Below are 25468 nucleotides of genomic sequence, written 5' to 3'. Positions count from 1 at the left end.
GCCCTCACCACGCCTCTCATCTGACACGATCACGGACTGAACGGTCCTTTTACCGTTCACCCGAGCGAATGACGTCACCGCTAGCTCGCGAGCCTGCTTATACCGGCAGATACATCATTGGCGCGTTCACATGAGAAATTGTTCAGCTGTCACATTCGCAGTGTAAGGGCGGCCGCACACGAGCGTATTTGTGGCCGCAAAATCGGTGCAGGTGATACACCTGCATGCAATGAACGACCAACGAAAAGCGCACGATTATTGCTGGCGGCGGTCGCGCTGAACGATTATCGCTGCACTTTCGCTCGTTGGAACAATTTTTTGAGCGATGATCCTTTCATGTAGAAAAAGTTTTGGCAAACCAATGAGAACAGAATAGATTCCATCATGCCAGTCCTCGATGCCCGTTACCACCGTAGAAGGATGCCCGGCTAATAACTGCGCCCAGCTGCTCCACACCCAACATTTCTCGCCTTCCTTTTCCCACGTGTCATCGTGCGGGGATGCCTGCAGTGACGTCATCAGAGCAGGTGACGTCACCAAGGTCCTCCCTGCGTACTACTGTTATACACCCGCAGCTCCCGGTCAGAGCGAACGGCTTGCCGTTACGTTAGTGAACGTGCTGCACCAAGCCTACGTGGACCGCCGGTGCGCAGAAGATAGCGTCTCGTGACACCTCGGCTGCGACTAGGGGTCGCCTCAGACACGCCCCCAGGCCACGCCCCAGCCACGCCCAGCGCGACTCAGGGATCCTTGTAGCCCCCGCCGGGTCCGTTAGAGCCGCTCCGCTCGCCGCCATGTTCAGCTGGGTCAGTAAGGACGCTCATAGGAAGAAGGAGCCCGAGCTCTTCCAGACGGTGGCCGACGGGCTGCGGAAGCTGTACAACCAGAAGCTGCTGCCCCTGGAGGAGACCTACCGCTTCCACGACTTCCACTCCCCGGCGCTGGAGGATGCCGACTTCCATAACAAGCCCATGGTGCTGCTGGTGGGGCAGTACAGCACCGGCAAGACCACCTTCATCCGCCACCTGATGGAGCAGGACTTCCCCGGCATGCGGATCGGGCCGGAGCCCACCACGGACTCCTTCATCGCGGTCATGCACGGCCCGGTGGAGGGGGTGCTGCCCGGTAACGCGCTGGTCGTGGACCCCAAGAAACCCTTCCGAAAACTCAGCGCCTTCGGGAACGCCTTCCTCAACAGGTCAGTAGTGTCCGCGGGAGGACTACAAGTGCCAGCGGCGCGGAGTCATGGCACACCTCTATGGGGGCAGAAAGTTACACTTGGGCCAAAAGTTTGACAGGAGTTGGTGAACTTTGTGGCAGCGGCAGGGCTGCGGCTGAGCGCTGTGTGCTGGGATTTAGGGCTTATTTTCAGGTGGTGTATAGGCGCCATGTATTTACACGCTTATTCACCTGTGTAATACCCGTGAATAGAGCCCATTGATCTCATATTTACGTATTGAATGAGCCCTTAAAGCGTGAAACTCGGTGTAAACTTCTTTTTTTAAATCTCCACTTAGAGCCGGTAAACGTCCCACTTTTATGGTGGCTTATAGAACATTTCCAGCTGGTGTGTTGGTGCTGTGTAGCATCATATGCCAGCAGCTGGCACAGTCACCGTTGGCTCGCCCAAGATGCCAGGAGATCTTTGTGATACAACGGAGCTTCCCTTTAATACCGCCAGGCGTTTTCACTCATTGAATGGCACTGAGTTGCTTGGGGAGCTGTGGAGCTTTCTGGCATTGACCACCTTATTTCTGAAAGGCTCTACCCCCTGGCATACTGTGCCCTCCTCATGACTACTGCAGGATAGACTGCCACTGCCCTCTCTTGTTTTACTCTAGAAAACTGTTAGGTGAATGCGAGTTGCGCTTGCGACCTTCAGTGAGCGCACAGATACTCGCCGTGTCGATAGCCTAATTGGCTATAATGAGTCTGTAAGCTGTCCGTAAAATACATACTGCATGTGGAAGGAACCGCGCCCGTGTGAATGGGCACTTAGGCATTGTGGAATCCGGGTTCCGCAGCACATACTGCCCATAGATGTGCTCCGCAAAAACACTTATCCATGAGCCGAAATCAATAGCGATTTTTCGTTTGCGAAGGGAAAATCCTAGCATGTCTTACTTTAGCGCTTGTGTGGCTTCAATTGAAGTTAATGGAAGCCATGAGATTTGCAGCCCCCCCTGCAGTGACAGCTGTGGACTGACCACAGGATCCACGCCATCACCTAGCAATGGCACATCGTCTGTACTAGGCATGTGCCGGCCGGACAGGTACACAGCCCGGGCACCAGGTCGGATTCCGCTGCGGGATTAGTTTTGACTTGCATTTGTCAGAAGGAAGCCGATATCTGCCCTGACGTCGGTTACACGGCTCGGGATCCCTACACGTGCCGCAGCATGTTGAGTTTCCACCTGCCCGTGAACCTGCCGGCGCTTAGAACAGCCGCTATATATTATGGAGTTCTGAGTGCTCACACGGGCGTTCTCAGACTTAAAGGGGTTGTCCCGCGGCAGCAAGTGGGGTTATACACTTCTGTATGGCCATATTAATGCACTTTGTAATGTACATCGTGCATTAAATATGAGCCATACAGAAGTTACCCCTCTGTGTTGGCGTCCCCTTCTCCATGGCGCCGACCGAAGCCTCCTTCTGCCTCGATTAGACGCGCTTGCGCAGTCTGCCTCTCTGTCCCGTTGAATGGGGCCGCTCCGGCATGCTCGCACTGCACAGGGCTTCTGTGCATGCGCAGACCAGCTCTCGGCCGCGAGCACGCCGGAGTGGGCCCATTCAACGGGAGAGAAGAGGCAGACTGCGCAAGCGCGTCTAATCGAGACAGAAGAAGGCTTCGGTCGGCGCCATGGAGACAGGGACGCCAACACGGGGTGTACAGTCAAAGGAGATTTAGGCTGGTGGCACACGACTGGATTTGAATAGCAGAATCCACGATAGTCACCCGTGCGGCTGATCCACAGTATTCCTGATCCATTTAAAGAATTGAATGTTCGCTCACATAACATGACACGGATTGCGATTTTCGTGAGGGGAAATAAAATTGCGAAATGTTTTGTTCTTTTGTGTGGTTTCCGCACGGACTGCGTCCATTGAAGCTGTCCGACCCACAGCCCATGCGCAATTCACATTGTGGATAAGTCGCGGGTACCCCCATCATCGCCCAGTGATGGCACAGGAAAAAAACCCTGTACTGTGCATATCAGATGGTGAACGTCCACGGTCATACACAATACAGAAGAAATCGGGTACGCAGGGTCGCCCCTCGTGGTTAGAGCCAGGTTCCGCCACAAGCTTCTGCATGCTGAATCTGACCCAGTCGTGTGCAGCCGGCCCAACCTCTACCCAGGATAGGTGATACAACTCTGATTGGAGGGGGTTCCACCACTCATCCTCAGAACGGGGGTCTGTAACACCTCCCACGTAGGCTTACTGTAGAGCATCGGTCACGCATGCACAGCGCCGCTCCATTCATTTTCAGTGGGACCACCGGAGACAGCTGATGGCTTGCACTCGGCTATTTCTGTCAGTCCTGTTGACTTGAATGGCGCCGCACCATGCACGTGAGACCACCGCTCTATTCAATCTGATGCGGCTGGGTGTAGTGAGCCTGCAGTGACAGAAGAGGGGGCAAGGAACCCCCATTCTTGGGATCAGTGGTAAGACCCCCACCAATCACACTTTTATCATTTATCCTATGGATAGGTGATAAAAACATAATCTTGGTACAACCCCTTTAATGTGGCAACCATATCACACTCAATTACAAAGATACTCTGTAGTATGGTTGCTATGGTAACTGTAGCGCCGTGTGCCGCAGCATCGCACCATGCCAAAGTATGCCACTATATAGGCCTACATTGCAGTATAGATTTTTCCGTCCTGGCGCATTATGTAGGGAAGTGTAGCCTGCTGTACAGTAAATGTCTGCTGACACATAACGGCCCACCGGGGGCCAAGAGGACAATTTTTTTTTTTTGCATGTTTTGTATGAATGACATCCTACGGAGGTGTTCGCTGTGTACGGAGGTGTTCGCTGTGTACCGGGAGATGCTACACCGTGTAGCATCTAACTCCACCACATCTCCTGTAGGAACGTCTGGTGGCTTCTTATATGGAAGTGTTACTGTCAATAACCTTTAGGAACTTAAATCAACTTTAAAAAAAAAGTGCAATCTGTATACCGAATATTACACTAATAGAAACAAGACGCTGGACGTGAATAATATAAAAGGAACACTTTATTGATGCTAAAAAAAATAATGGAAAAATAAAAACCTTTCTACACACAAAGGATATAATGGGGCAGTGACCCCTCATGGATTTATTGGACTATCTGATTTTTATTTTTTTTTTCATCCAAAAATGGAACACATTTTGAACATCTTACAAACACATAAATGAGAAAGCGGGTGACTATGAGCTTGCAGCTCTGATATGAGGTGTTATAAATAAAATATTTTTTTTTTAAATCTGCAAAAACATGTAAATTAAAATATAATCAAATACAGTGAATACGCAAAACTAATCTGTTCCTTATCTCAATATATTAGCACCCTTCGGATCAAATGAAGTTGAGTGTCACATTGTGCCGAGTGTCTTCCATATTCTCATATACCAAATGGTACCCGGTTAATGCCCTTGTCACAGTTGTGGTCCTTCGGGTCAAGTCTGAAAATGTTTCAGAATTGTTTCCATTTCACGTACATCCGAATTCTCAGCAGCCGCTAGAATGTCTAGAGTTTCTGCACTCTTTAGAAGAAAGACCAATGTAGACTCTATTACAGGGACGAGTATAGTACAGTATATAGTACAGTCCTTTCGTGGCATAGTTGATATGGGAAGTGTTCTTAAACTCCTTGTGTCCAGATGACAGTGCCGAAGCTTTCCATGACTCCATGTTCCTACATGCAATACATCCTCCACTTGGTGTACAGCCCCATCCTGGGCCCTTGGAGACAAGTTTGACTTGGTTTCAAACCTTGATGAGATGAATGAACTATCCCGGCGGTTTCTAGATCGCCTATAGGTAATCCCAGGTTTACGTGACTCATTCCTTTATTCTACCATCAATGAGTGAAATAGGCCAATATTTTTCGATAACAGAAAACTTGATGGTAACAGTAATGGATTATGAATCCGTCTCGCCTCATCCTTCTCCATCGAAGGTTTCTATTGAGCGTAAACCAAATCCTCCCGTCTGGTATTCTTGGCACAATCTTCATTCCTCCCAACTGATCATTGCTGTAGCCCCTCTCCTGAAACCGATGACGCCGATCTTCTGCTTGATATTCATGTTTGCCGGAGTCCGAACAAATCCTACGAGCTCTTAAGGACTGTCCGACTGGGATATTGTCAGTCAAGTGAGAAGGACGAGACTGTCCAGCATGTCATAGTGCCTTTCCAAAACATAGCAGTCTGTATAGGAAGGTCCAAGAACTCTTACAGTAGGGCTATACGAAGTATAACATCACACTGTCATAAAGCACTTGAGCTCATCCACAGACCCCTGCCAAACCATGAGAACATCATCTATGTATCAGCCCCAAAAGTAGATCTGTGAAACTAGTAAGGAATATCTCCCTCTCCCACAGCCCCAGAGAAAGACTAGCATATGAAGTAGCACAAGACGCCCCCATAGCCACTCCCTGGAGCTGCAGGTAGAAAGTCTCCCAAAAAACAAAAAAATGTGCCCAAGTGTAAACTCCTGTATGTTGGAGTCAATACTACTGGAAAATAGGAAATGGCGAACAGCCGAGATGACCTCAACATGACGAATGGATGAGTAAAGTGAATCTATATCGCATGTTCTCCTCCAACTGGACCCCATTTAACCTTCCGAAGGACGTCCACAATACGTATTGTTTCTCTGATGATATTTATATCCGGCATACAGTTTATATTGGTGTAATTTTCAGTAAAATGTGCTGCTGATGGTAAAACCATGTTGGGAGCCTCACAGGGAGAATCTCTGCATTTGTTTTTGGGATTCTCCAGCACAATTGCTGCGGTTGGGATGTTTTCTGGATGAGTCACACTTTGGGGAATGTCCTAAAAGGGTTATTCCCATTATATGAAGTAATGACGTGCTGCTGGGATATTAAATCACTTTATGATCGGTGGAGGGCGAATTCCAGGAACTGGACTGATTCTGAGAATGGACAGACTGCAGCACCTTCATTTTCAGGTCGGTGGGGGTCCCATAATTCAGACCCCCACTAATCATAAAGTGATGGTTTATTATAGCTTATCAATATTTTTTTTGAGGGGAAGATCACTTGAACTTCTTTACTTGTAAGTAAACTATTTTGCAATGGCTTGTGATAAATAACTATATGGGCCCTTTTACGTGGGCAGATCATGTGACCAGCAGTGAACCCCTCAGTCGGCACTTGTTCATGTTCACAAGAGCAGATGATCTGCACTTTGGGCGTGAACCATCGATTTGCTTTTCCCCGTGCAGCCATCAGTGGACGGCTGTACATCGCCAGTTACACAGGAAGATCTGCAGCCAACAATTACTTCTCATTCGTCTTTTCGACAGTTGGGCAAAGGAATGTTCTCGATTTAATAAACAAGGTGTGTAAAAGGCCCTTAAAGGGAACCTGCCACCAGGGTCATCTTTGCCCGAACCAGGGGCAATGTGATCTTGATGCAGGTAGGCATGCACACTACGCTATGTGTGGGTTTGTTCCGAAACATTGCGGTGTTTTAAAAACAGCACTTTGATAGTCTACCTGGAACTGGGTCCGGAGCTTCAGGGCGTTGGGCCCTGCCAACATCTCCCCACCCTCATCTCCTGGACCAACAGGTCTCCTTATATACAGTCTAGTTGATCCAGGTGGAGGAAGGCTGGCAGGGCCTCGCCCCCATGATGACAAGTCACATTCTCACAACATAGATGTGGGCACCCATGTGGTTCATGCTGCTCGTGGTTTGGCCAGCATAATCCTAGAGACATGTTCCCTTTTAACTGGAATCGGAAAAGTAAAAATTAATTCCCATGTGACACTATGTAGGGTTCATAGCTTTAGGGCTGTTGGCCATGCGCTGTCTGTAGTAGTATTCTGTATGTACCATTCAGAGGTTACATACTCTAAGGCCGGGCTTTCACAAGTGGGTCAGATTTCAGCTTTGAGCCTGGCCGGTGACCCGGTGTAGCCCCTGTAGCTGTACTGCAGAGGCTCGCAGGCGGTCATGCGCAGTACAGTGTGTTGTGTGGCTTTGTTTGGTTGGTTTGTTTGTTTTTAGTTTGTTGTTAGTCTGTATTTCCAACACCATCACTTGGTGATAACGAGCATACCTCTAGCTCATACACAATGTTAATTGCATATGGGCTGCGGGTCAGAAGCTTCCATTGACTTCAATGGAGGCCATCCGCGTGGATTCCGTGGCAGAATAAAGCACACCGCAATTTTTCTTCCACTCGCGGAACACACAATTTGTATTAGAGTCTGAACGCAAATGCATGCTTTTTTTTCAATACCCGCGTCTTACCGCTAAAAGCGTGGACGCCATTCACGAAATCTGCAATACAAATCCAGTCTTGTGAGCCCAGCCTTAAACTTACATGTAATGGACAAATTGGGGGCTCCGTTTCATGACCGCTAACGCATGATGCAGAGGTCATCCACATGTTCTGGAGCTGGCAATAGACAGAAGATGGCATCTACAAATGGTGCCTCCTCCATAAACCTACATGTTCGCTTCACCCAAGTGCACATGTCTTTTAAAGGGGTTGTCCCACAAAGTTATTTCCTATCTAAAGGATGGGGTATAACTATCTGGTCGGGGTCTGACCTCTTGTGGTTTGGCGTGGTCAGAAAGTCTCCAAGAGTCCTTAAATGGGGGGACAGTCCAGCATTAATTTCTGGGGAATGCCTGTGGTAGCCAAGTTCAAGCATTTGGCTATCTCTGGCAGTCCCACTGAAATGAATGGAGCAGTAGTCCAGTCGTTCTGGAACCTCCAACTACCCCCATTCTTGTGGTCAGACTCCCAGCAATCAGGTAGTTAAGCCCTGTCCCGTGCGTAGGACATAACTTTGTGTGACAATCCCTTTAAAGGCAAGTGGGCTTTCTGGAATGCCTGCGGACCCTTTGTTGTAGCAGCTGACGGTGGTCCCGGCTCCCCTGGTATGTTGGCACGTGTGGCACATCACATGATATAATGTCTGGATGCATTATTATAACAGTCTTTACTTTTTCATAGTGGTTTTAGAAAACCAACTTCCTTTTTTCTTTCTTTGTGTGGTTCTGCACTTCACTTCACCCCTAGATGGTTTTTGTCTATTAGCTGCTCCCACCCTGGAAAAGTATGTGTGAATCACTAGTGGGGATCCGTGCCAGGAATACCGCCGGAGGCACGCTTGTATTATATATGATGGGACAAGTCACATTGTAGCTGTTCTACATGATGGACAGTTGTCCCCTTGCTATACCATGATTTGGTCAACTTCAGCAGCCTACCAGCAACTTAACTCTTTGGGTCCCAATAAAAGTGATTTGTAAATGCCTCAAATGCTCCCGCGTTGTGAACTTTAACATGTTTTTTGGTGGGAGAATGTTATAAAATGGGACTAATGATTTTCTTGCTGCTAGATTCATGTGTGCGCAGCTGCCGAATCCTGTCCTGGAGAGCATCAGCATCATCGACACACCGGGGATATTGTCTGGCGAGAAGCAGCGCATCAGCCGAGGTAAGGAACCGCTCCCATAGTCAGTAGCGAGTGATGCTTGTGGAGGGAGGGGCCATTTTGTACAGATATACATATTACTGGAGCATGCAAGCATTTAGGCCGCCTGCACACGACCGGGTCAGATTCCACTTGCGGGGTCCTGCAGCAGAATCCCAGCCGGTGTCCGCGCTGAACGGGGGGGGTCTATGAAAAAAAAAAAAAGTTTCGTCGCGGGACAACCCCTTTAATGATCCAGCCGTGCGCTCCGTGAGAGCTCTGTAGTCGGATGTATCGCGGCTCCACGGTCCTCCCTCTCCCTGAGTAAATAACACTGGAGATCACTCAGATGTCCTCTCCAGGGGTCTGGTGATCCTCTGTACACACAGGGACAGACAATGGCAAAGATCAGAGGGATTGCATAGATGTATGCATGTAGCAGAGGCGTGTATAATGTGAACTTGTCGTCTTGCGTCATTGTTTGAATGGACACACCACCAAGTTAATTAGGAGCTGACTTTTCACTGTTAACCCCCCTTTTCTATACTAGAACACCAAAGTTAATGACAGTAGCCCCACTACTTTGCTAGACCCCCTTCCCCATTAGATATTTAAATTGGCATGAAATATTTTTTTCTGTTGCCTAGACTCCCCGGGGTGCGTTTTTACGTTGGTCTCACATGACTGTATTTATATTGTGGATTCCGCAATCGCCATCCGCACGGACGATCCATGGTAAAACGCGAGCATTAAAAGGCATGAAGTCTCCTAATTTTCCTTCACACTCGTGGATACGAATTGCATATTCCCTGAGCAGAAGAAAAATCACAGCATTCTCTTTTACTGCAGAATCTGCTACCACAGAGCCCATTGCGCTCTATGGTCACGGATAGGCGATTACACTGCGTATGGGCTGCGGTTTCCTGCGTTGTTGCTAAGCGACAGCGCAGGATATGCAAACAAAAATCCGCCTGCATGCCTCTGCAGTCATATGCCGTAAAATGACTTGCTGTACGTGGGGTGACCAGCCGGAATCCACTGCAGGCCTTCCGCATGCAGAATCCAACCCGGTTGTGTGAGCCCGGCATTGCATATAGTCAGGTGCATCTTATAGTCTGAAAAATGCGGTACGTACTTCCTAATAGTAATCCCATTGAAGAGCGCTGTAGCCGGCCTCTCTCCAAATAGCTGCTCCCTGGCATAAGAGAACACAAGTGCCCAGTAAGTATACTGAAGGGCTCACATCCCTTTAATCCTGACTGGTTTGTAGACTTTGCACGGTGCAGTCATGGGACTCGCATGATGAGACCGAAGCTTTGATCTTGGCTCGTCTAATGATGGATGTAATCTCTCTGAAGGTTTTGGCAGTAGTGACTGTGGCTCAGCTGTAGTATTAGCAGCCCGTAGACAGGGGGGGCTGTTCCTGGGGGAGATTATTGTCCATGCGTGCTGATTGGCACTCGTTGGTGTATATGACTCAACTAGCATGCATAGCTTCCATTACTGTTGGTGAGGGCTCATTCACACAAGCGGAAATGTGTAACATTATGCATTCACAGCAGCGTATTTTTCACGCAGCTTTCGGTCACGTGAAAAAGAAAATGTGGCATGTCCTACCTTGGTGCGTATTATGCACCATAATAGCCTATTGAAATTAATGAGTGCGCGTAAACGCGCAGGAAACCGGTGTATTCACCGTATATTTACATACAATCACTGGGATTTTGTGTGTTTTTGTTTTTTGTTTTCCCCAACGTGTAAAGACTGTTGATCAGCAGAAAAACGTAAGGCAACAGCATATTTCAGCTCGTGAATACACTGCGTATTAACAGACCATAATACGCCAATGTGACTGCACCCTAAGGCTGGGATCACACGGCACGGATTCTCGACGTAAACTCGCGGTTTGGCCGCAGCGGAAAAACCGCGAGATTTCCGCCGGGAGAACCGTTGCTGCAAAACCCGTGGCGGTTTCGAAGCGGCCCGGCCACTCGCTTTTCCGCTGCGGCCGGCGCTCCCATAGAGGAGAGCGCGGCCGCAGCGGAACAGAAGAAAAAGATGAACATGCGGCCGGCAAATCCGCGCCGCAGCGGGGCTTCTGCCGGCTTTGCCATCCCGTGTGGACGAGATTTCTGAGATATCTCGTCCACATAGCTGGCTAATCCCGGGATTAGAGGCCGCATATGGATTTGCCGCGGCGAAATTCCGGACGGAATTTCCGCGGCAAATCCGCCCTGTGTGAACCCAGCCTAAGGCTACATACACACGGATGAGCGCGAATATCTGGTTAAGAAACCCAGATCAATGTCACGCGTGTCAACGTGCATTTAACCCCTTCCCCCTGTAGCAGTTCCCTGCTTCTGGCGGTAGAACGAGCCCCCATAAAAGGGAAACAAATCCTCTGTAGTACCATCTCCAATAAGAACAGAACAAAGTCTATGGTTTGATTGGACAGAACCAATAAGTTTCTCTAGTGGCCTCAAGTGCCTTGTCACGCCTAATGATGGTGTAAAGTGAGGACACGTCAAAGGATCTGAGAATAGAATTCTCTGTAATCGTGACGAGAACTTCATTAAAAACTCAGAACTATCTCGTATATATGATATAGCTGAGATGGCAAACCGTTTAAGGATCCTGTCCACAAAGCAGGACACACTGCTGTAAAGTGAACCCCTGCCTGATGAAATGGGACGACCAGGGGGCTGAGCTTGGGTGCTTATGAATTTTGGGGAGGGTTAGTATAGCATCAACATATTCCACAGCGGTACTCCTTTTACTGACCTCGGAAGGATGAGTCAACCTTGAGCTGGCTACCTGAATCATGTGTGGATTGAACCCACAACCTTCAGGTTGTGAGCGAGAGCTTAGAATTGCATACTGTTGCCTTAACACTCTGCACCACACGAGGCTCAATTAGAAGTCAGGTCATCCAGCAGGAGGTCAGAACCCATTGGGGATAATGTCAAATTCTGGCATAAGACATGTCAAAATAGAGAAATGGGGTCTTGTCAGGAAGGCCAAAACTGGCTACAGAGGGGAAGGGGTTAAATCTGAAGCTCAATTACGAGGGGTTTGTGGCAGTCAGTTTTACTCTAACCACGTCATCCGCCTCCCCATGTAGATATTATGTCGACCTATTGCTACAAATATTGCTTGTTTGTGGTCAAATTGTATTCTCCGGTAACTAGCGTTTTCTTAAAATGACTTCCCATTTATAGATCTTTGTGGTTGACCATCTTTGCCAAGTTCCTGTCTAAAATCCTGACATGTTACTCCTACCCCTTCAGAGGGTACTAGAATACGTAAGAACCCTACGGGTGTAACACATTCCTCAGTGCGTAGAGGGAGACGAGGAATGCCAAGCATTGTGGGACCAATGCCAAGATATAAGGACGGCTATTCAATCACTGGGGATTTCTTTCCGTTGTAAGAATTCCCCACCCTGGCATGCTTTGAATAACGTACGGTACCAGGCGCTACAGGGCGCGGGTATCTCACTGTTATGTACACTACATAATCCTTCTGATATGTACTTTCCACTATCATGTATCCGGTGTGGGATGTTAGTCTTGTACTTTGTCTTTTTATGTAGTGCAGAGTGAATGGCCACTTTAGTAGAGGGCTCTATCTACTGGCACATTGGACCTCCTTTGGTCTTCAGTACCGTGCCAACTTGTTGTGGTATAGGTTACACTACAGTGTTGAAATTGTTCTGCAGGAATATCGGCCCCTGCGGACAGAAAGCTTCTTGCAGTTGACCAGTTTGAGCGCCATCTAACTTATCATCTGCTACGGTATTCTAGCCTATCCGTACTGAGGAACGACGTGTTGTGCGTTCAGACTTCGTTGGGGCATCAGCGCTGTACTGCGGTTGTAATTTGCTTGACTATGCATCGCCTGTTCATCAGATTAATTCTTGACTTCCTCCTCTGCCTGTCGACCAGTTGTCTTTTTATATCTATAGGATCCATTTTGCTGGATGCTTTTCCTTGGTCATACAATTCTTGATATACACAAGACCGTGGCACAAGAAAACCCCACAAGGGTGGCAGTCTTTAAAATGCTGGCCCTGGCTGGTCTAGCAACAATGACCAAATCTCGTTGGAAGTTGCTCAGATTGCTGGATTTTTAAATCCCCTCCCCCTCCCTTGACTTTATGCTGCACTCCGGGATCAACTAATTTCTGTACAGGGAAGTGCTACTTGGTGATTAGAGCACTGTATTCTGGGTTTTAACTTTTTTTTTTTTTTCCTTTTTTGGACCACTTTTAATTAACCCCTTCCCAATACACACCATGCATATATGGCACTGATTTCCAGGGGGCTCAGAAGCTCTTTGTGGAACAAACGATTATGGTAAAAAAATAAAATAAAATCTATGAATAAATCAATAAAAACCTTTTGAAAAAATAAATCTGAAAATCGCTATTTTGTCAATAAAACCCTATTATTGGAGAAATGCAAATTTAAAAAAATATATATTTTGGGGGATGGGGTTGTGGCCAGTCATGCAGCAGTGAAGACATTTGCTCCTCGGCTCCCATACCTAAAAACAGACCGTAACTGCAGGTGTTTGCACCATGGGAATAGTGAAAAGGGCGCGATCCCTTACCATCCACCAGGGGAACATTGAAGAATTCTTCTCCAACTTGGATTCACTTGCCTGCTTGCTCCAACGTTCTACTGAAGAACACCCAGGAGCAGAGTTCTGACTCGAACGATTCATGCAACGCCTCTCTACAATCACTGGCACCAAGGGCGCAGTCTTGCTGCAGCACTCCTTGCCACCCAGTGCACCACAAAGCGCCGAATTGCCCGCCAGAAGTACTGCCATCTTCTCCACATGCGTTGCTGCAGTATACTCCAATTGCTCCCCTGAGCACTTCCACAGCTCCCTGGCCTCTGCCACTTGCCGTGCTGTCCTCTGCCAGCTCCCCTCCTACCACAGGGACTGTAGCCGTCACTGAGATTTCCAGGCTGTCTTAGATCTCCGGACCAGGTAGCTCCCTTGCCACATCCCCTGAAAGTGGTCTTTAGAGCTACAAGATACTCTTAAACCTTGGCTAGATCTCAGACTTGGCGCAGAGCGCTCCTACTGCAGTCCTCAATTTTCAGCTGGGGGCTTTCTCTATGCAATGTGAGAGTGCTGATAGCGGATGGGCCAGCAAACTGCCTTTTTAATGCTGGTGCTCCCCTGACCTGCACTGTTTGGCCCTGTATCATCTGTGCCCCAGTGGCACAACTGATTTTACCCATCCTCAGACCTAGGGCACAATTCTCCAGCTGCCAGCCTCTGTCACCACAGGTAGCCCAACTATGGATGCACCACAGGGTCTGAACTCTCAGCTACCTTGAAGAATGACTCCTATACCCACAGGATCCTCCTTTTTGCAAGCTTCTACTCTTACCACCTGCAGATGAAGTTGTAATACGTTCATTTACACTTTTAGATCTTCGGTCCTTCGCTCCCAGCCAAGGCTGATGTGGTCACATTTGCACGACAGATCTCCGAATGTAAGTAAGAGTTTGCCAAACTATAGTTGGCCTTAACTGCTCTATCCACAAGGGTAGATGCCCTAGAAAGGGCTACCTGCTCTGACACCACTTACCGTACCATCCAGGAATCTATCATTTAAGGCCCTTTTACACTTAACGATTATCTATTAAAGCTCATTCAAATGAGCGAAAGTAGGCGATAATCGTCAAGGGTGAAGCAAAACTATCGCTCACTTGTCGTTCGTGACTGTTTTTAAGATGACTTTTCAGTCTGCCTAAAAAAAACCTAGTTGGCGCTCGCTGGCTCCTCGTTTCTGTGTGACAGCTTCCTGCTCAGCGCTTTCCATAGGCATCAGGGAGCAAGAAGCGGACCAGAAGCCAGCGAGCCGCCGGCTGGACTTTCAGTTTTAAAGCTCTACACGAGCGCTGACTATTTTCTAGCGGTTATGTCGGCTCTCGTGCAGTCGCTTAACAGACTGCTGGCCCGTAAAAAGGGCTTTACATTCTGAAAATATAATGGCCCTAAAATTCCATATAGATGACCTGGAAAATCAAAGTAGGTGCAATAATCTTCACATCCACGGCCTGCCAATGTCACTCACCACACTAGCCCTTGCATCAACTTTGAAACACGTTTTCAATGGTATACTCTGGGCTCCGGCTTGTAACATTGTTGAACTTGACAGAGTTAATTGTGCCCTATGCTCACCAGATCCCGAACCAAACAGAGCAAGAAATGTGATTTGTAGGGTTCGCTTCTATGAAGTCAAAGATAAGATCCTCACCAAGACAGGAAATGGTCAGGGGGCTTGGTTTGAAGGCCATCAGCTGTTAATCTTTCCAGACCTTTCAAGACGAACCTTATCCATGATGGCTGAATCTTGCCCCTTGCTTCATGTCCTGAAGGAAAGTAATTATCCCTGCCAATGGGGATACCTCTTTGCTCCTATTGTCAGACACAATGGCCGCTCTGTACACCTGTAGACTTGCCTGATTTCCTGAGCCAACTTCATTTAGCACAAATACGGCTCTGACTGGTCAAGATATTATCGATCAGGCACCCTGTTGACCTCTAAGGCCTCCCTGTACTGGCTCCTCACCTAAAAGCCTTCCTCGAAGGCCACCAGGTCAATGTGCTTACTTCAGGTGATCTTCAGCTCCAATAATGCAACACATGGACCAACCAGGGGCCGCCTATTTGTGTGCCGTGACTCCTTTATCTTTACAAGACTTTTACCCCATCCTACTTCATAGTTTCTATCTGCCTGTGGTGCCCTGGTATGGTCCCAGGACCGTCCTGGAGGCCAAAAAAATGACAGAATGGAGTTGTGGGGTCTTGTTACAGTTCGTCTCCTAAGCATTCGATAAAAAACTGATTACATCACCCCCCCCCCCCCTCTTCCTTTTTTTTTTTTCTTCCAAAGAAAGCCTTCGGATATTTTCATCAAAATTAGAAACTGCAATAATTACATTTTTCTGCCCAAAGTGAATAAAAGGATGCTTTAAAAATGGTGCCATCATACATTGTGCATATGGTGAAAAAATATTTTGTATGGTATCTGTCTTTAAGCAGAAAAACTTCAAAGTTTGCAGAAAAAAACAAACCTTTGCAATTTTCAAACTTTTCTTTTTTAGAAATGCAAAACTTGTCGACCAAAACTTACCGCTAACATAAATTGCAGTGTGCCATGAAACTTCTTTAGAATCGCTTGCATAAGTAAAAGCTTTTTAAAGTTCTTGCTTAAAGTGACACATGTCAGGAAGGCCAAAACTGACTGCTGGGGGAAAGGATTAAAGCTATGTTAAGGGGTCTGTACATTTTGGGCTAGTTCTGCATCTTTAACAGGTGTTTGTGCTTTCTCAGCACATGACTGTTTCTTGCCATCTGAAGGTCAAGAAAGTTTATGGCCTTCAGAAGGCAATGCTTCTCAGGCCCCCTGTACACGGGCGTTGTGGTAGCCGCCCGGCAGCAGGAGCTGGCAATGGATTGCCGCTGTCAGCCTATCTGATAGATAGGCTGACCGCGGAGAATCGCGGCATGCTGCGAATTGCCATCCGCGAGTGGAGAATCGCAATGATTCTCCGCTCGTGAACAGGGGGCCGACACTTTCCATAGCAGCGCTATGGAAAGCTTCAGACGGTGTGATACACCGGCGATTTACCGCCGGCAGAATCACGCCCTTAGACAGAGGGCCTGCGTTACCCGTGGTCGGATTATTACATAACAGTGACATATCACCCCTGGACAGGAGGCCGTAATCTTCTACTTTACCAAAATAGATGTTTGTAACACTCTTATTCCGTAGCTAGTAGAATTTACATTCTTTTCTGGGACTTGTAATCAACAAATTATCAGACATACTGGATCATTATATCAATGTGGAATGAGCCTATAATGTACCGCACTACTCCCACCAAGTGCTGCATTATGGTTTTTCCACTCACTTGAATATGGCTAGTTGGAAGTGATACTGCAGTCAGTAGAGACTAAAGGACTCTGACCAGTCGGATAATGATGGCATATCGCACCAGTGTGGCTACGATATCCTGCATTTTAGACAGAGCAATTATCGTTCAAACGAGCGAAAGTGAAGAACGAAAATTGATGGCTTCTGGGTCGTCCAATTTCTCCATAAACCTTGCTGGATCGTTCACTTATCATTTGGTTTAAACAGCAATTATTCAGTCCCTCTCATCCCCTATACAGCCACTGAACGATTCTTGTTTGAATGCGCCTACAATGTATTTGCCCCTCTAACCAGACTGCATGCGTGCGCACGAGTTAGTGGTGGCGTCACTCCCTCGCTCATACAAGAATCTGTTAGTCTAAAAGGACCCTTAGTGTGATACGCAGAAACACGTAATCCATGCCTACTGATCCCATGCTTACAGGGCAGTGATGGCGAACCTTTTAGACCAAGTGCAGAAACTGCATCCCAAAACCCACTTGTTTATCACAAAGTGCCGACACGGCGATATAACCGGATTACTGAGGCTGAGCGTGATCTCGTGCACGCGGGATGTTCCGATGGATGCAAGGCTCTTTTTTCTTTTTCTCGCCCGTCGTTTCTGTGAGGTTTTGATCCTCCAGAGCAGCTTTCAGTCGCATTGGAAGATTGACAAGTGCTGTCCATTGTTTTCAATGGTAAAACCTCACATCGCACTCACATGCCGTGCAATGTGCTTTCCTGGTCCCATTAAAAACAAGGGGCGATGCGTTCTGAGGGAATGCCTAAAGATAGAACATGCCACGACTTTGTTTCCCCCTTTTTCACGAGTGTATGAAAGCGGCCTAGGTCCACTTGAGGTATGCTACCATGTGCAGAGTGACCTCAGTAGCAATAGTGTCCCCTACATTGGCCCCGGTAGTAATAGCACCTGCCTAGGACATATACTTACCTCCTCCTTGCTCTGCTCGGCGCTGCTGTGGGCGGAAGTGTGTGCGCCCGGACGCCTTCTCTCCTTCTGCAGAACCAGAGAGGAAGGGTCAGGGGAAAAGGAACCCGGTTGCACACACTGCCAGCAGTGTGTGCACCCGTAGCAGCGCTGCTGAGTGATTACCAGCCGGGGAGCCGTGGCACCGTTGCTGGTAATCCCTTTCATAGTGACCTGACATCCCAAAAGTGGGACAATAGACTGCAAATGGTTTATCTGTTTCCACTGGCCCAGCCTTGTGCTCATCTTCCACTTATGTTGCAAATTTAGTATGAAGATCCCCTTCCTTCCCCAGATACACGCTGCCACCACTGCTTTCTTTAACTTCATGATCCACTCGGGGCATGTAAGAAACTGCATCTTGATATCTAAACCTGATTTTTAAAGGGCAGATACAATCCGTGTTCTGATGCATCATGGGTACACACTGGGTTGAGGAAAATGACTCCAAAGTTTTAGCAATTCCTGGATACAGTACAGTAGAAAGTGGGATGTCGGTGGAGAACGGCGAGCAGCGCCCCTCCCAGCACGCAGGCATGATGATGACTTTGGCAGCTGTTTGTTGTCTAAAAACTAGCGTTACTTTATTTCTAACTGACTGACCAACTTCATGTCAATTGTTCCTGTATTTGTTCTACTCTTCCCTGCCTGGTCAGCAGTTCCTTCATGCTGGCAGCAGGAAAAGTTGTGTTGTGGGAGATAAGACCCCAGTAACAAGTCCAAAGGGCCAAAGTGAGGAAGTGTCTTCAAACAATAGTTAATCTCCTAGGGATGAAGACTGGGGTTTATTACCACCGGTTGCTTTCATTTACATTCAGGTTTTAGTCTGTAATCTCTACAAAATATTGCAGTACCGATACAGATTAGACTTGCATTGTGGGGTCACCTGCTCGTGTTCTTCCTCTGACTTCTATTGGAGTATTGCTGATTAGACTTCATATGGCCAGTTGATCGGAGGGCTGGGGTGGTGTTGGCTTGATGGGACTACTTTTTAATACCTCCTTCTTTACCTGGTATATCTGCCTAAACATGAGGCATTCAAGATGACCATGTAGAATTCAGCTTTTATATTAAAGGGCCATTTGAGATATCTTCTGTATACATCGCACTCACTCCTGCACATAGACTCCTTCTGTCTGATACTTGTAAGACACTATCTTAGAGGAAGCAGGGAGAAAGCTAAACCTTCTCTGTGCTGTACTAACAATCCCATGATGCATTATCAAAGTGTCACATGATCAACTAGAGCCAGTACAATCTCTGCCTGCTGTGAGGATAGTGTGATTACCATGACCTCCTAAATAAGCTAAAGACCATAAGTATAGGTCAGGAGGGTGAACTGTGATCTCCTTCACTAAAACTGTGACAAGATCCTTTAATCGTTAAGTTACTGATAGGAGTTTGTTCTCCTGTGAAGAGCTTGTGTGATACAGTCCATGTAATAGCAAAAAAGAATTCTACTGAGGGAAAAAGGTCTTCAGAGTACAAATCTTTATATGTCGGGTGGGCACAATCAGATGACCTGACCCACCTGAAGAGGAATTTATTTTTCCTTTCAATCCAAAAAGTCATGCAGTCCCTGTAAAAATCTAAATGGCATTTCTGTACCTGTCAGTGTCGGCTTTCATACATTAAATGGAACCTTGCTCGTCCCCACAACACCATAGACTAAGTTATAGTGCTCTTAGGGACGTGACCGGGAGACGGGAGTGATATCTTTACTTATTTTATACTCTCCTGCGAGACAGCGGTGTCGCCCTCTGAAGATCCCTCCAGTACTGCCAATCGGACTCTTCACAGGGCCGTGCACATGCTCTCACATAGACTTGTATAGGAGAGGGTGCGCACAACTCTGTGAAAATGGGAAGATTTGCAGTGCTAGCACAATCTTCATATAGAACATTACTGGATTGCAGGAGCGGGTGAGTAAAAATCTAAAAAAATTTTTTTAAAAATGCATCACCTGGCTCCCTGTCACGTCTCCTGACCACACCATAATTTGGTATTCTGAGCTTGAGAAAGGCAAAGTTGTGCCAAAACACGTTGCTCAATAATAAAAGTATAGATGTTAAGCCACATCACGAGGATTGATTAGTCGGTCGGACCCACACGAGCGCGGATCTTTTTTTTTTTTTTCTTCCTTCTTTGGATAATTTGGTAAGGCTTTAAAGGGAACCTGTCACGTCCCCACATCACCATAAACTAAGTTATGGTGCGGTTAGGCGACGTGACAGTTTTACCATTTTCAATTGGATACTGTCTTAGAGTTATTTGCACTGCTACTACAGGAGAATGTTGTCTAATGAAGGCACCAAATGGTGTCACAAATGGTGCCTATGATCCTGTAAGGCAAGACTGAAGGAATGCCGTGTGCCGCCCTCAGCTGAGTGCTCTGAAGAATGTGGCCCCTTTCATTCTTGCACTTGTATTTCTGCTATTCGGCTCTGTGCTCGCAGCCAATCAACATGGGTACCGGAACCACCAGATCCGACACATGCCACTGATTATAATGGGGTCCATCCAGCTCCCAGTGGATGGAATGGCCCAGAATGTTGCGTGGCTTTCATTTCTTCATGCTGATCTGCATAAGAGGCTCTGAACAGGAGTGAAAGGGGCCTAAAGTTGAAACCTAGACAGCTGAAGCCTGTGATTGGCTGCCGTCAGTTTGTATCATTCCAGGCAGCCTGTGAACGGAGCATCAGCAGGGAGAACGGTAGTTGTGATGCTGGCACTGTGGGGATCCGGGATGGGTAATTCATAGGCTGACTTATTACGCTTTTGCACAGCCTGCTGGTTAAAAATATACTTGGAACCCCCCTTTAATGAATAGTTGAGAAATTCTCTCACAATCCCGTGTTCTGCCTTTGTATTGTTGCAGTCTACTACTAACCATGACTGAGTTGTTCTCTAATTGGTTGTGTGTATCTTTGTTCCATACCCCTGTTCTGCCAATGAAGGGACGGCCTGATCATTCCCTTCGCTTGGGAAAATCTGTTTGCAATTAATTTATTTTTCCAAGTTTGGGCTGTGCAGTAATCAAACTAATTACAGAACTAGTAATTGAAGCGTCTAAGTGGATCAATCGCATAGCAGATTTATACTGTTTGTCGCGTTATGGCCCATAGCAACTCAGATCACAGATTTTGTCTGACTTGTGAAAGCTGCTCTGAGACTATACACGTAGGGGATGGCAGCCGTCCACATATTACGGAAGATCTCTTATTAGGAGTGCCAGAAAATGAGCCATCGGCACAGCCCCGCTGAACTGGGCAGTGGCATGTTGGAGACTAAATGTTTGTGTAGCTTCATTCATATTGCGAGAACTCTTGGGTTCAGTTCTGTATGATGAATTAAAGCTAACATGCATATTTGGGTTACCACTAGAGCTGAGCGAGCATACTCGATAAGGCAAACTACTCGAGCGAGTAGTACCTTATTCGAGTACCTTCCCGCTTGTCTCTAAAGATTCGGCTGCCGGCGTGGGTGACAGGTGAGTTGCGGGGGAGAGAGAGAGATCTCTCCACCCTCCCCCCCTTCCTGCCGACACCTGAATTTCAGCATGCCCAAGCAAGAACTTTGTTTTTGCGGGAGATGAGCTGCCGTCACATATAAAGCAGAAGTTCTGTTGTAAGTCAGTGTGTATGCACCGCCCAGAAAGATGTGTGCTGGCGCCAATGTCAGTGGGTATCAGCAAAAGAACAGGGAGCTGGCTGAGTTTCAAAACTACATCCCAGAATTCTTTGCAACCTGGCCTGTGAGCACCATAACTTAAGGCCCTTTTACGCGCAATGATTATCGCTAAAACTGCCGCACGACTGAACGAACTGATAACATTTCTGCATAAAATTATACCTACAGATAATGGCTTTTAATCATCTCCATTTCATCATTAGCTAAAATAAACTCAGTACAGGTTGTAGGTGTGTGTTTATGCGAGGGATTATCTGGCCCGCAGGATTCAATTGTCTCCTCCTGGCAGAGTAAACTATGTTCTCATTATGTATGCATGCAAGGCAAACACAATGAGTACATTGTTAAATCCACAAGCTGCTCAAAAGACTGAACGTATTCCATTCAAATGGAATGTCTCGAGTGCTCAAACAATGACTTTAATGTGGGCTAAACGACAATTGAACGACTGGTGCACGACTACCCACGTTTACGTGTAACGATTATCGCTCGCTTTCGGCCGTTTGAACAAATTTTGTGCGATAATTGTGTGTAAAAGGGCCTGTAGTTTATTCTGCTCATAGGTGACTTATCTCGGTTTTAAAGAGATAATGGGTTTTCCCCTTAAAGATGTTGATCTACAAGATGGAAGCAAATGCCTGATCACTGGATGTCACCAGCAATGCTAAGATCGGAACACCCGAATAGGGTGGCGGTGCACATACTTGACTGCCCCTGTATTGACTTCTAAAGGATGGAGGAATACTGTGGAGCACGTGGGTCTCTGCCTGTCCCGTAGAAGTTAATGGAGCGGCGATCAAACATGCACACTACCACTCCATTCACATGGGGCATTCGGGTGTGCCAGTATCGGGATTGCTGGTGGTCCCAGATGTTGGACTCCCGGCAAATAACCCTTTTATCCTTATGGAGGATGCATTTCTTTAGTGATGAGCCCCCTTTAAAGCTGTGGATTGCTGTGGTACTTAGACTCCCACTGTTCAGTATTGCAGTGTACTACTGTGCGGGGCTGTGATCGGGGCGCACTGTTTGTCTTCCAGATTACAGTAACTATAAACAAGCTAATCGCCAACATTCTTCTGCACTATGGTTATTATGAATGATATCTTTCTATAGCCCACGTAATAAAAATAACATGGCATCAGAACTGCATGAGATATTTGATAACAGTTTTATTACTGTTCTTTGTAGCATTAGGTGTTTTTCAGGAAGCCGGAGTCGGCATGGGACCTGCAACCCTATTGTGTTGTGTGCTCCCTGGGACGCCCCGACTCGGAGTACTAACTTGTTCCACTTGACTGAGCGGAAGAATAAATTGCAGGGAGGAGGTTTATGCAATGTCAGAGTTCTAAGAGCCAGCAGAAGTGTACTTTATTCCAGCACTAGCTTATACCAAAGTCCATGTTAGAAGTAACAGGGTCTGACTTACAACACCACTTCTGCTGTATCTGAGGAGCAGAAGGATGTCCTAAAGTTTCACAACTAACATTTACCAACATTATAGTTTTGCAAGCAGTTGGTAAATCACTCATACGTAGTAATGCATGGGAGTAGAGCCGCATGGTAGACTTCCTGCTCCGACCCCCGATGGCAACAATTGGCCCGTTGCACTGACAGCAGGTTGATCAGCTGATCGCTGGGGGTTTCCAAGCAGCGGATCCCCAATGATCAACTATTGATAACTTTTCCTGAGTATAGGCCATCTATAGAAGAAGTCTAGACAACCCCTTTAAGAGCTGGTGTTGGGGCATATCAACTTCATAAAGTGGACCTCTGTTCTGGCTCATAATGAGATCCGCTAAGTATAAATTACTCCTTATATTACTGGCACTGCCATTTCCCATGCAGCAAGCGCTGCAGGGTGTTTACCGTGGAAAGCGGCAACCTGCCAATCAAAGTCAGCTGTTGGCTAGTAGTGCAGGAATCGAAACCCGGGGCGATCAACTGATCACCCGGAGGGCCGCACGCTGAAGGTGGTTGAACAGATGAGCCAGCTCCCTTTTAAAATCCACTTAAAGGGGTTGTCCTGCGAAACAAAGTTGGGGTATACACTTCTGTATGGCCATATTAATGCACTTTGTAATGTACATCGTGCATTAATTATGAGCCATACAGAAGTTATTCACTTACCTGTTCCGTTGCTAGCGTCCCCGTCTCCATGGTGCCGTCTAATTTTCAGCGTCTAATCGCACGATTAGACGCGCTTGCGCAGTCCGGTCTTCTCCGTGTTGAATGGGGCTGCTCGTGCTGGAGAGCGGCTCCTCGTAGCTCCGCCCCGTCACGTGTGCCAATTCCAGCCAATCAGGAGGCTGGAATCGGCAATGGACCGCACAGAAGACCTGCGGTCCACCGAGGGTGAAGATCCCGGCGGCCATCTTCACAAGGTAAGTAAGAAGTCACCGGAGCGCGGGGATTCGGGTAAGTACTATCCGGTTCTTTTTTTTTTTTCAACACCTGCATCGGGTTTGTCTTGCGCCGAACGGGGGGGGGCTGTTGAAAAAAAAAAAAAAAAACTCGTTTCGGCGCGGGACAACCCCTTTAAGGAGTTTTCTGATCCAATACTATTGATAGATTCCCACTGAAGTGAATAGGCAAGTGCTGTACTACCATACTGGGCACTGCTGAGTGGATGGCATCCTGGGGTGTCCACCTAACCAGCGGCGGACCCCCACAGATCTGCTATTAACCACAGCATAGATTGTTAGTAGTACTAGACTGTAAAACCCCCTTCTTAAAGGTGTTGAATATGAAAAGCTTTTTTTTTTTTGACTGTGAAAGCCAGACAGCTGAGCAGAATCCAAACAGACCCCATTATAGTCAATGGAGTCCATTCGGTACATCATAAGACACATCCTTTCGCCAGGGGATTCTGCTTTCCTGATCCCATAACGAAACCCCTGACGCAGATGTGAAAGCAGCCTAAGGGCGAGCACCCACTGGCGTGTGCGTTTTCCGCGGGAAAAAAACGCAGCGTTTTCGCCGCGTTTTCCGCGATTTTTCCGCGGCGTTTTTCGCGGCTTTTCCATTAATTTCCATTGACTTTCATGGGTGCATTAGGAGAAAAATAAGGACATATATGCAACTGACAGTTCCTATGTTAAAAACGCAACGCAAAAAAAACGCCAGTGGACAGGAACACATGTTATCTCTATGCCTGTGCAGGAAAAACGCAAAATGCAGGTAAAAAAACGCCAGTGGGTGCTCGCCCTAAGGCTGCATGTCCACGGGCGTTGCGAAATATCGCTAGCGATATTCCGGCAGCAGGGGAGAGAACTGTCCGTTCTCTGCAGTGAGTCTATCTGACAGGCTCACCGCAGAGAATCGTGGCTTGCTGCGATTTGAATAATCGCTATGATTCTCCGCCCATGGACAGAGGCTGCGCTATGGAAAGCGTTCACTGCGTTACCCGCGGCCAGATTATCGCCACAGGTAATGCAATGAACAATCGCCCGTGGACAGGAGGCCTAAGTAGGTTCGACAGCTTGCTGTAACGGCTTTTTTTTTTTTTAGCCATTTAAAGATCTCCTATCTTCAAGATTACTTTAGTTCTTACTGAAACAAAGTTTTTGTTTCTTGATTGTTGTTAGTAGCAGCTTCTAAGTGATCTTTGGAATGTGATATAGTAGAAGGCGGATAAGATGTGGATGTCAGTTAGGAAAAAGTTAGCAGGAATATGACAGATTTGGCATACGCCTATGAGATGTGGGAGACCTCAGCCTATAATTATAAACATATTTTGTATGTCCACTTATTAAGTGTTTCTATCACCGACTATTCCAGGACTTATGTTGGAAAAGGCGCCACCTGCTGTTCAGTCTCCACCTCAGTAATTGTTCCAAAGTGGTCACACGTGCTCAGTCCTGCTTCTCTGCTCCACTGGGTGAGCGGCTGCTTCTGAAGTTGTTGCATCTTCTCTGATGGTAGAGGAGTCTCTGTACAGTTGCAGTTACGCTGTCTCACTTATCACTTGCTTCATATCTCCCCTGACAAGCAGAGAAGCAAGACTGAGCATGTGTGACCACCCTGAAACACTTACTGAGGTGGACATAGAATAGAAACCGCTAGAGTTAATTGTACAGTTTTTTTTGTTTGTTTTTCTTCTTTTTTTTTTCTGGCGTTATCCTCATCATCAAGCAAGTCTGAACGCTCTGTATTCCCTGAGAA

The 25468-nt window shown here is 47.2% G+C and overlaps 1 protein-coding gene across 1 annotated transcript in view; it reads left to right on the top strand.

Moving 5' to 3' along the window:
* The first annotated feature begins 705 nt into the window (after positions 1 to 705).
* The window catches only part of EHD1 (EH domain containing 1), a 42680-nt gene continuing 17917 nt past the window's right edge, over positions 706 to 25468 (top strand). The window contains exons 1-2 of the mRNA XM_066582921.1: positions 706 to 1198; positions 8611 to 8708. Coding sequence (XP_066439018.1) covers positions 795 to 1198; positions 8611 to 8708 — 502 coding nt within the window. The 5' untranslated portion in view covers positions 706 to 794. The remainder of the gene's footprint in view (positions 1199 to 8610; positions 8709 to 25468) is intronic.

This window comes from Eleutherodactylus coqui, chromosome 11 (genome assembly GCF_035609145.1).
Source record: "Eleutherodactylus coqui strain aEleCoq1 chromosome 11, aEleCoq1.hap1, whole genome shotgun sequence".
NCBI lineage: Eukaryota > Metazoa > Chordata > Amphibia > Anura > Eleutherodactylidae > Eleutherodactylus > Eleutherodactylus coqui.
Note: the sequence above shows the minus strand (reverse complement) of the source record. Positions and strands in the feature narration are given on the sequence as shown.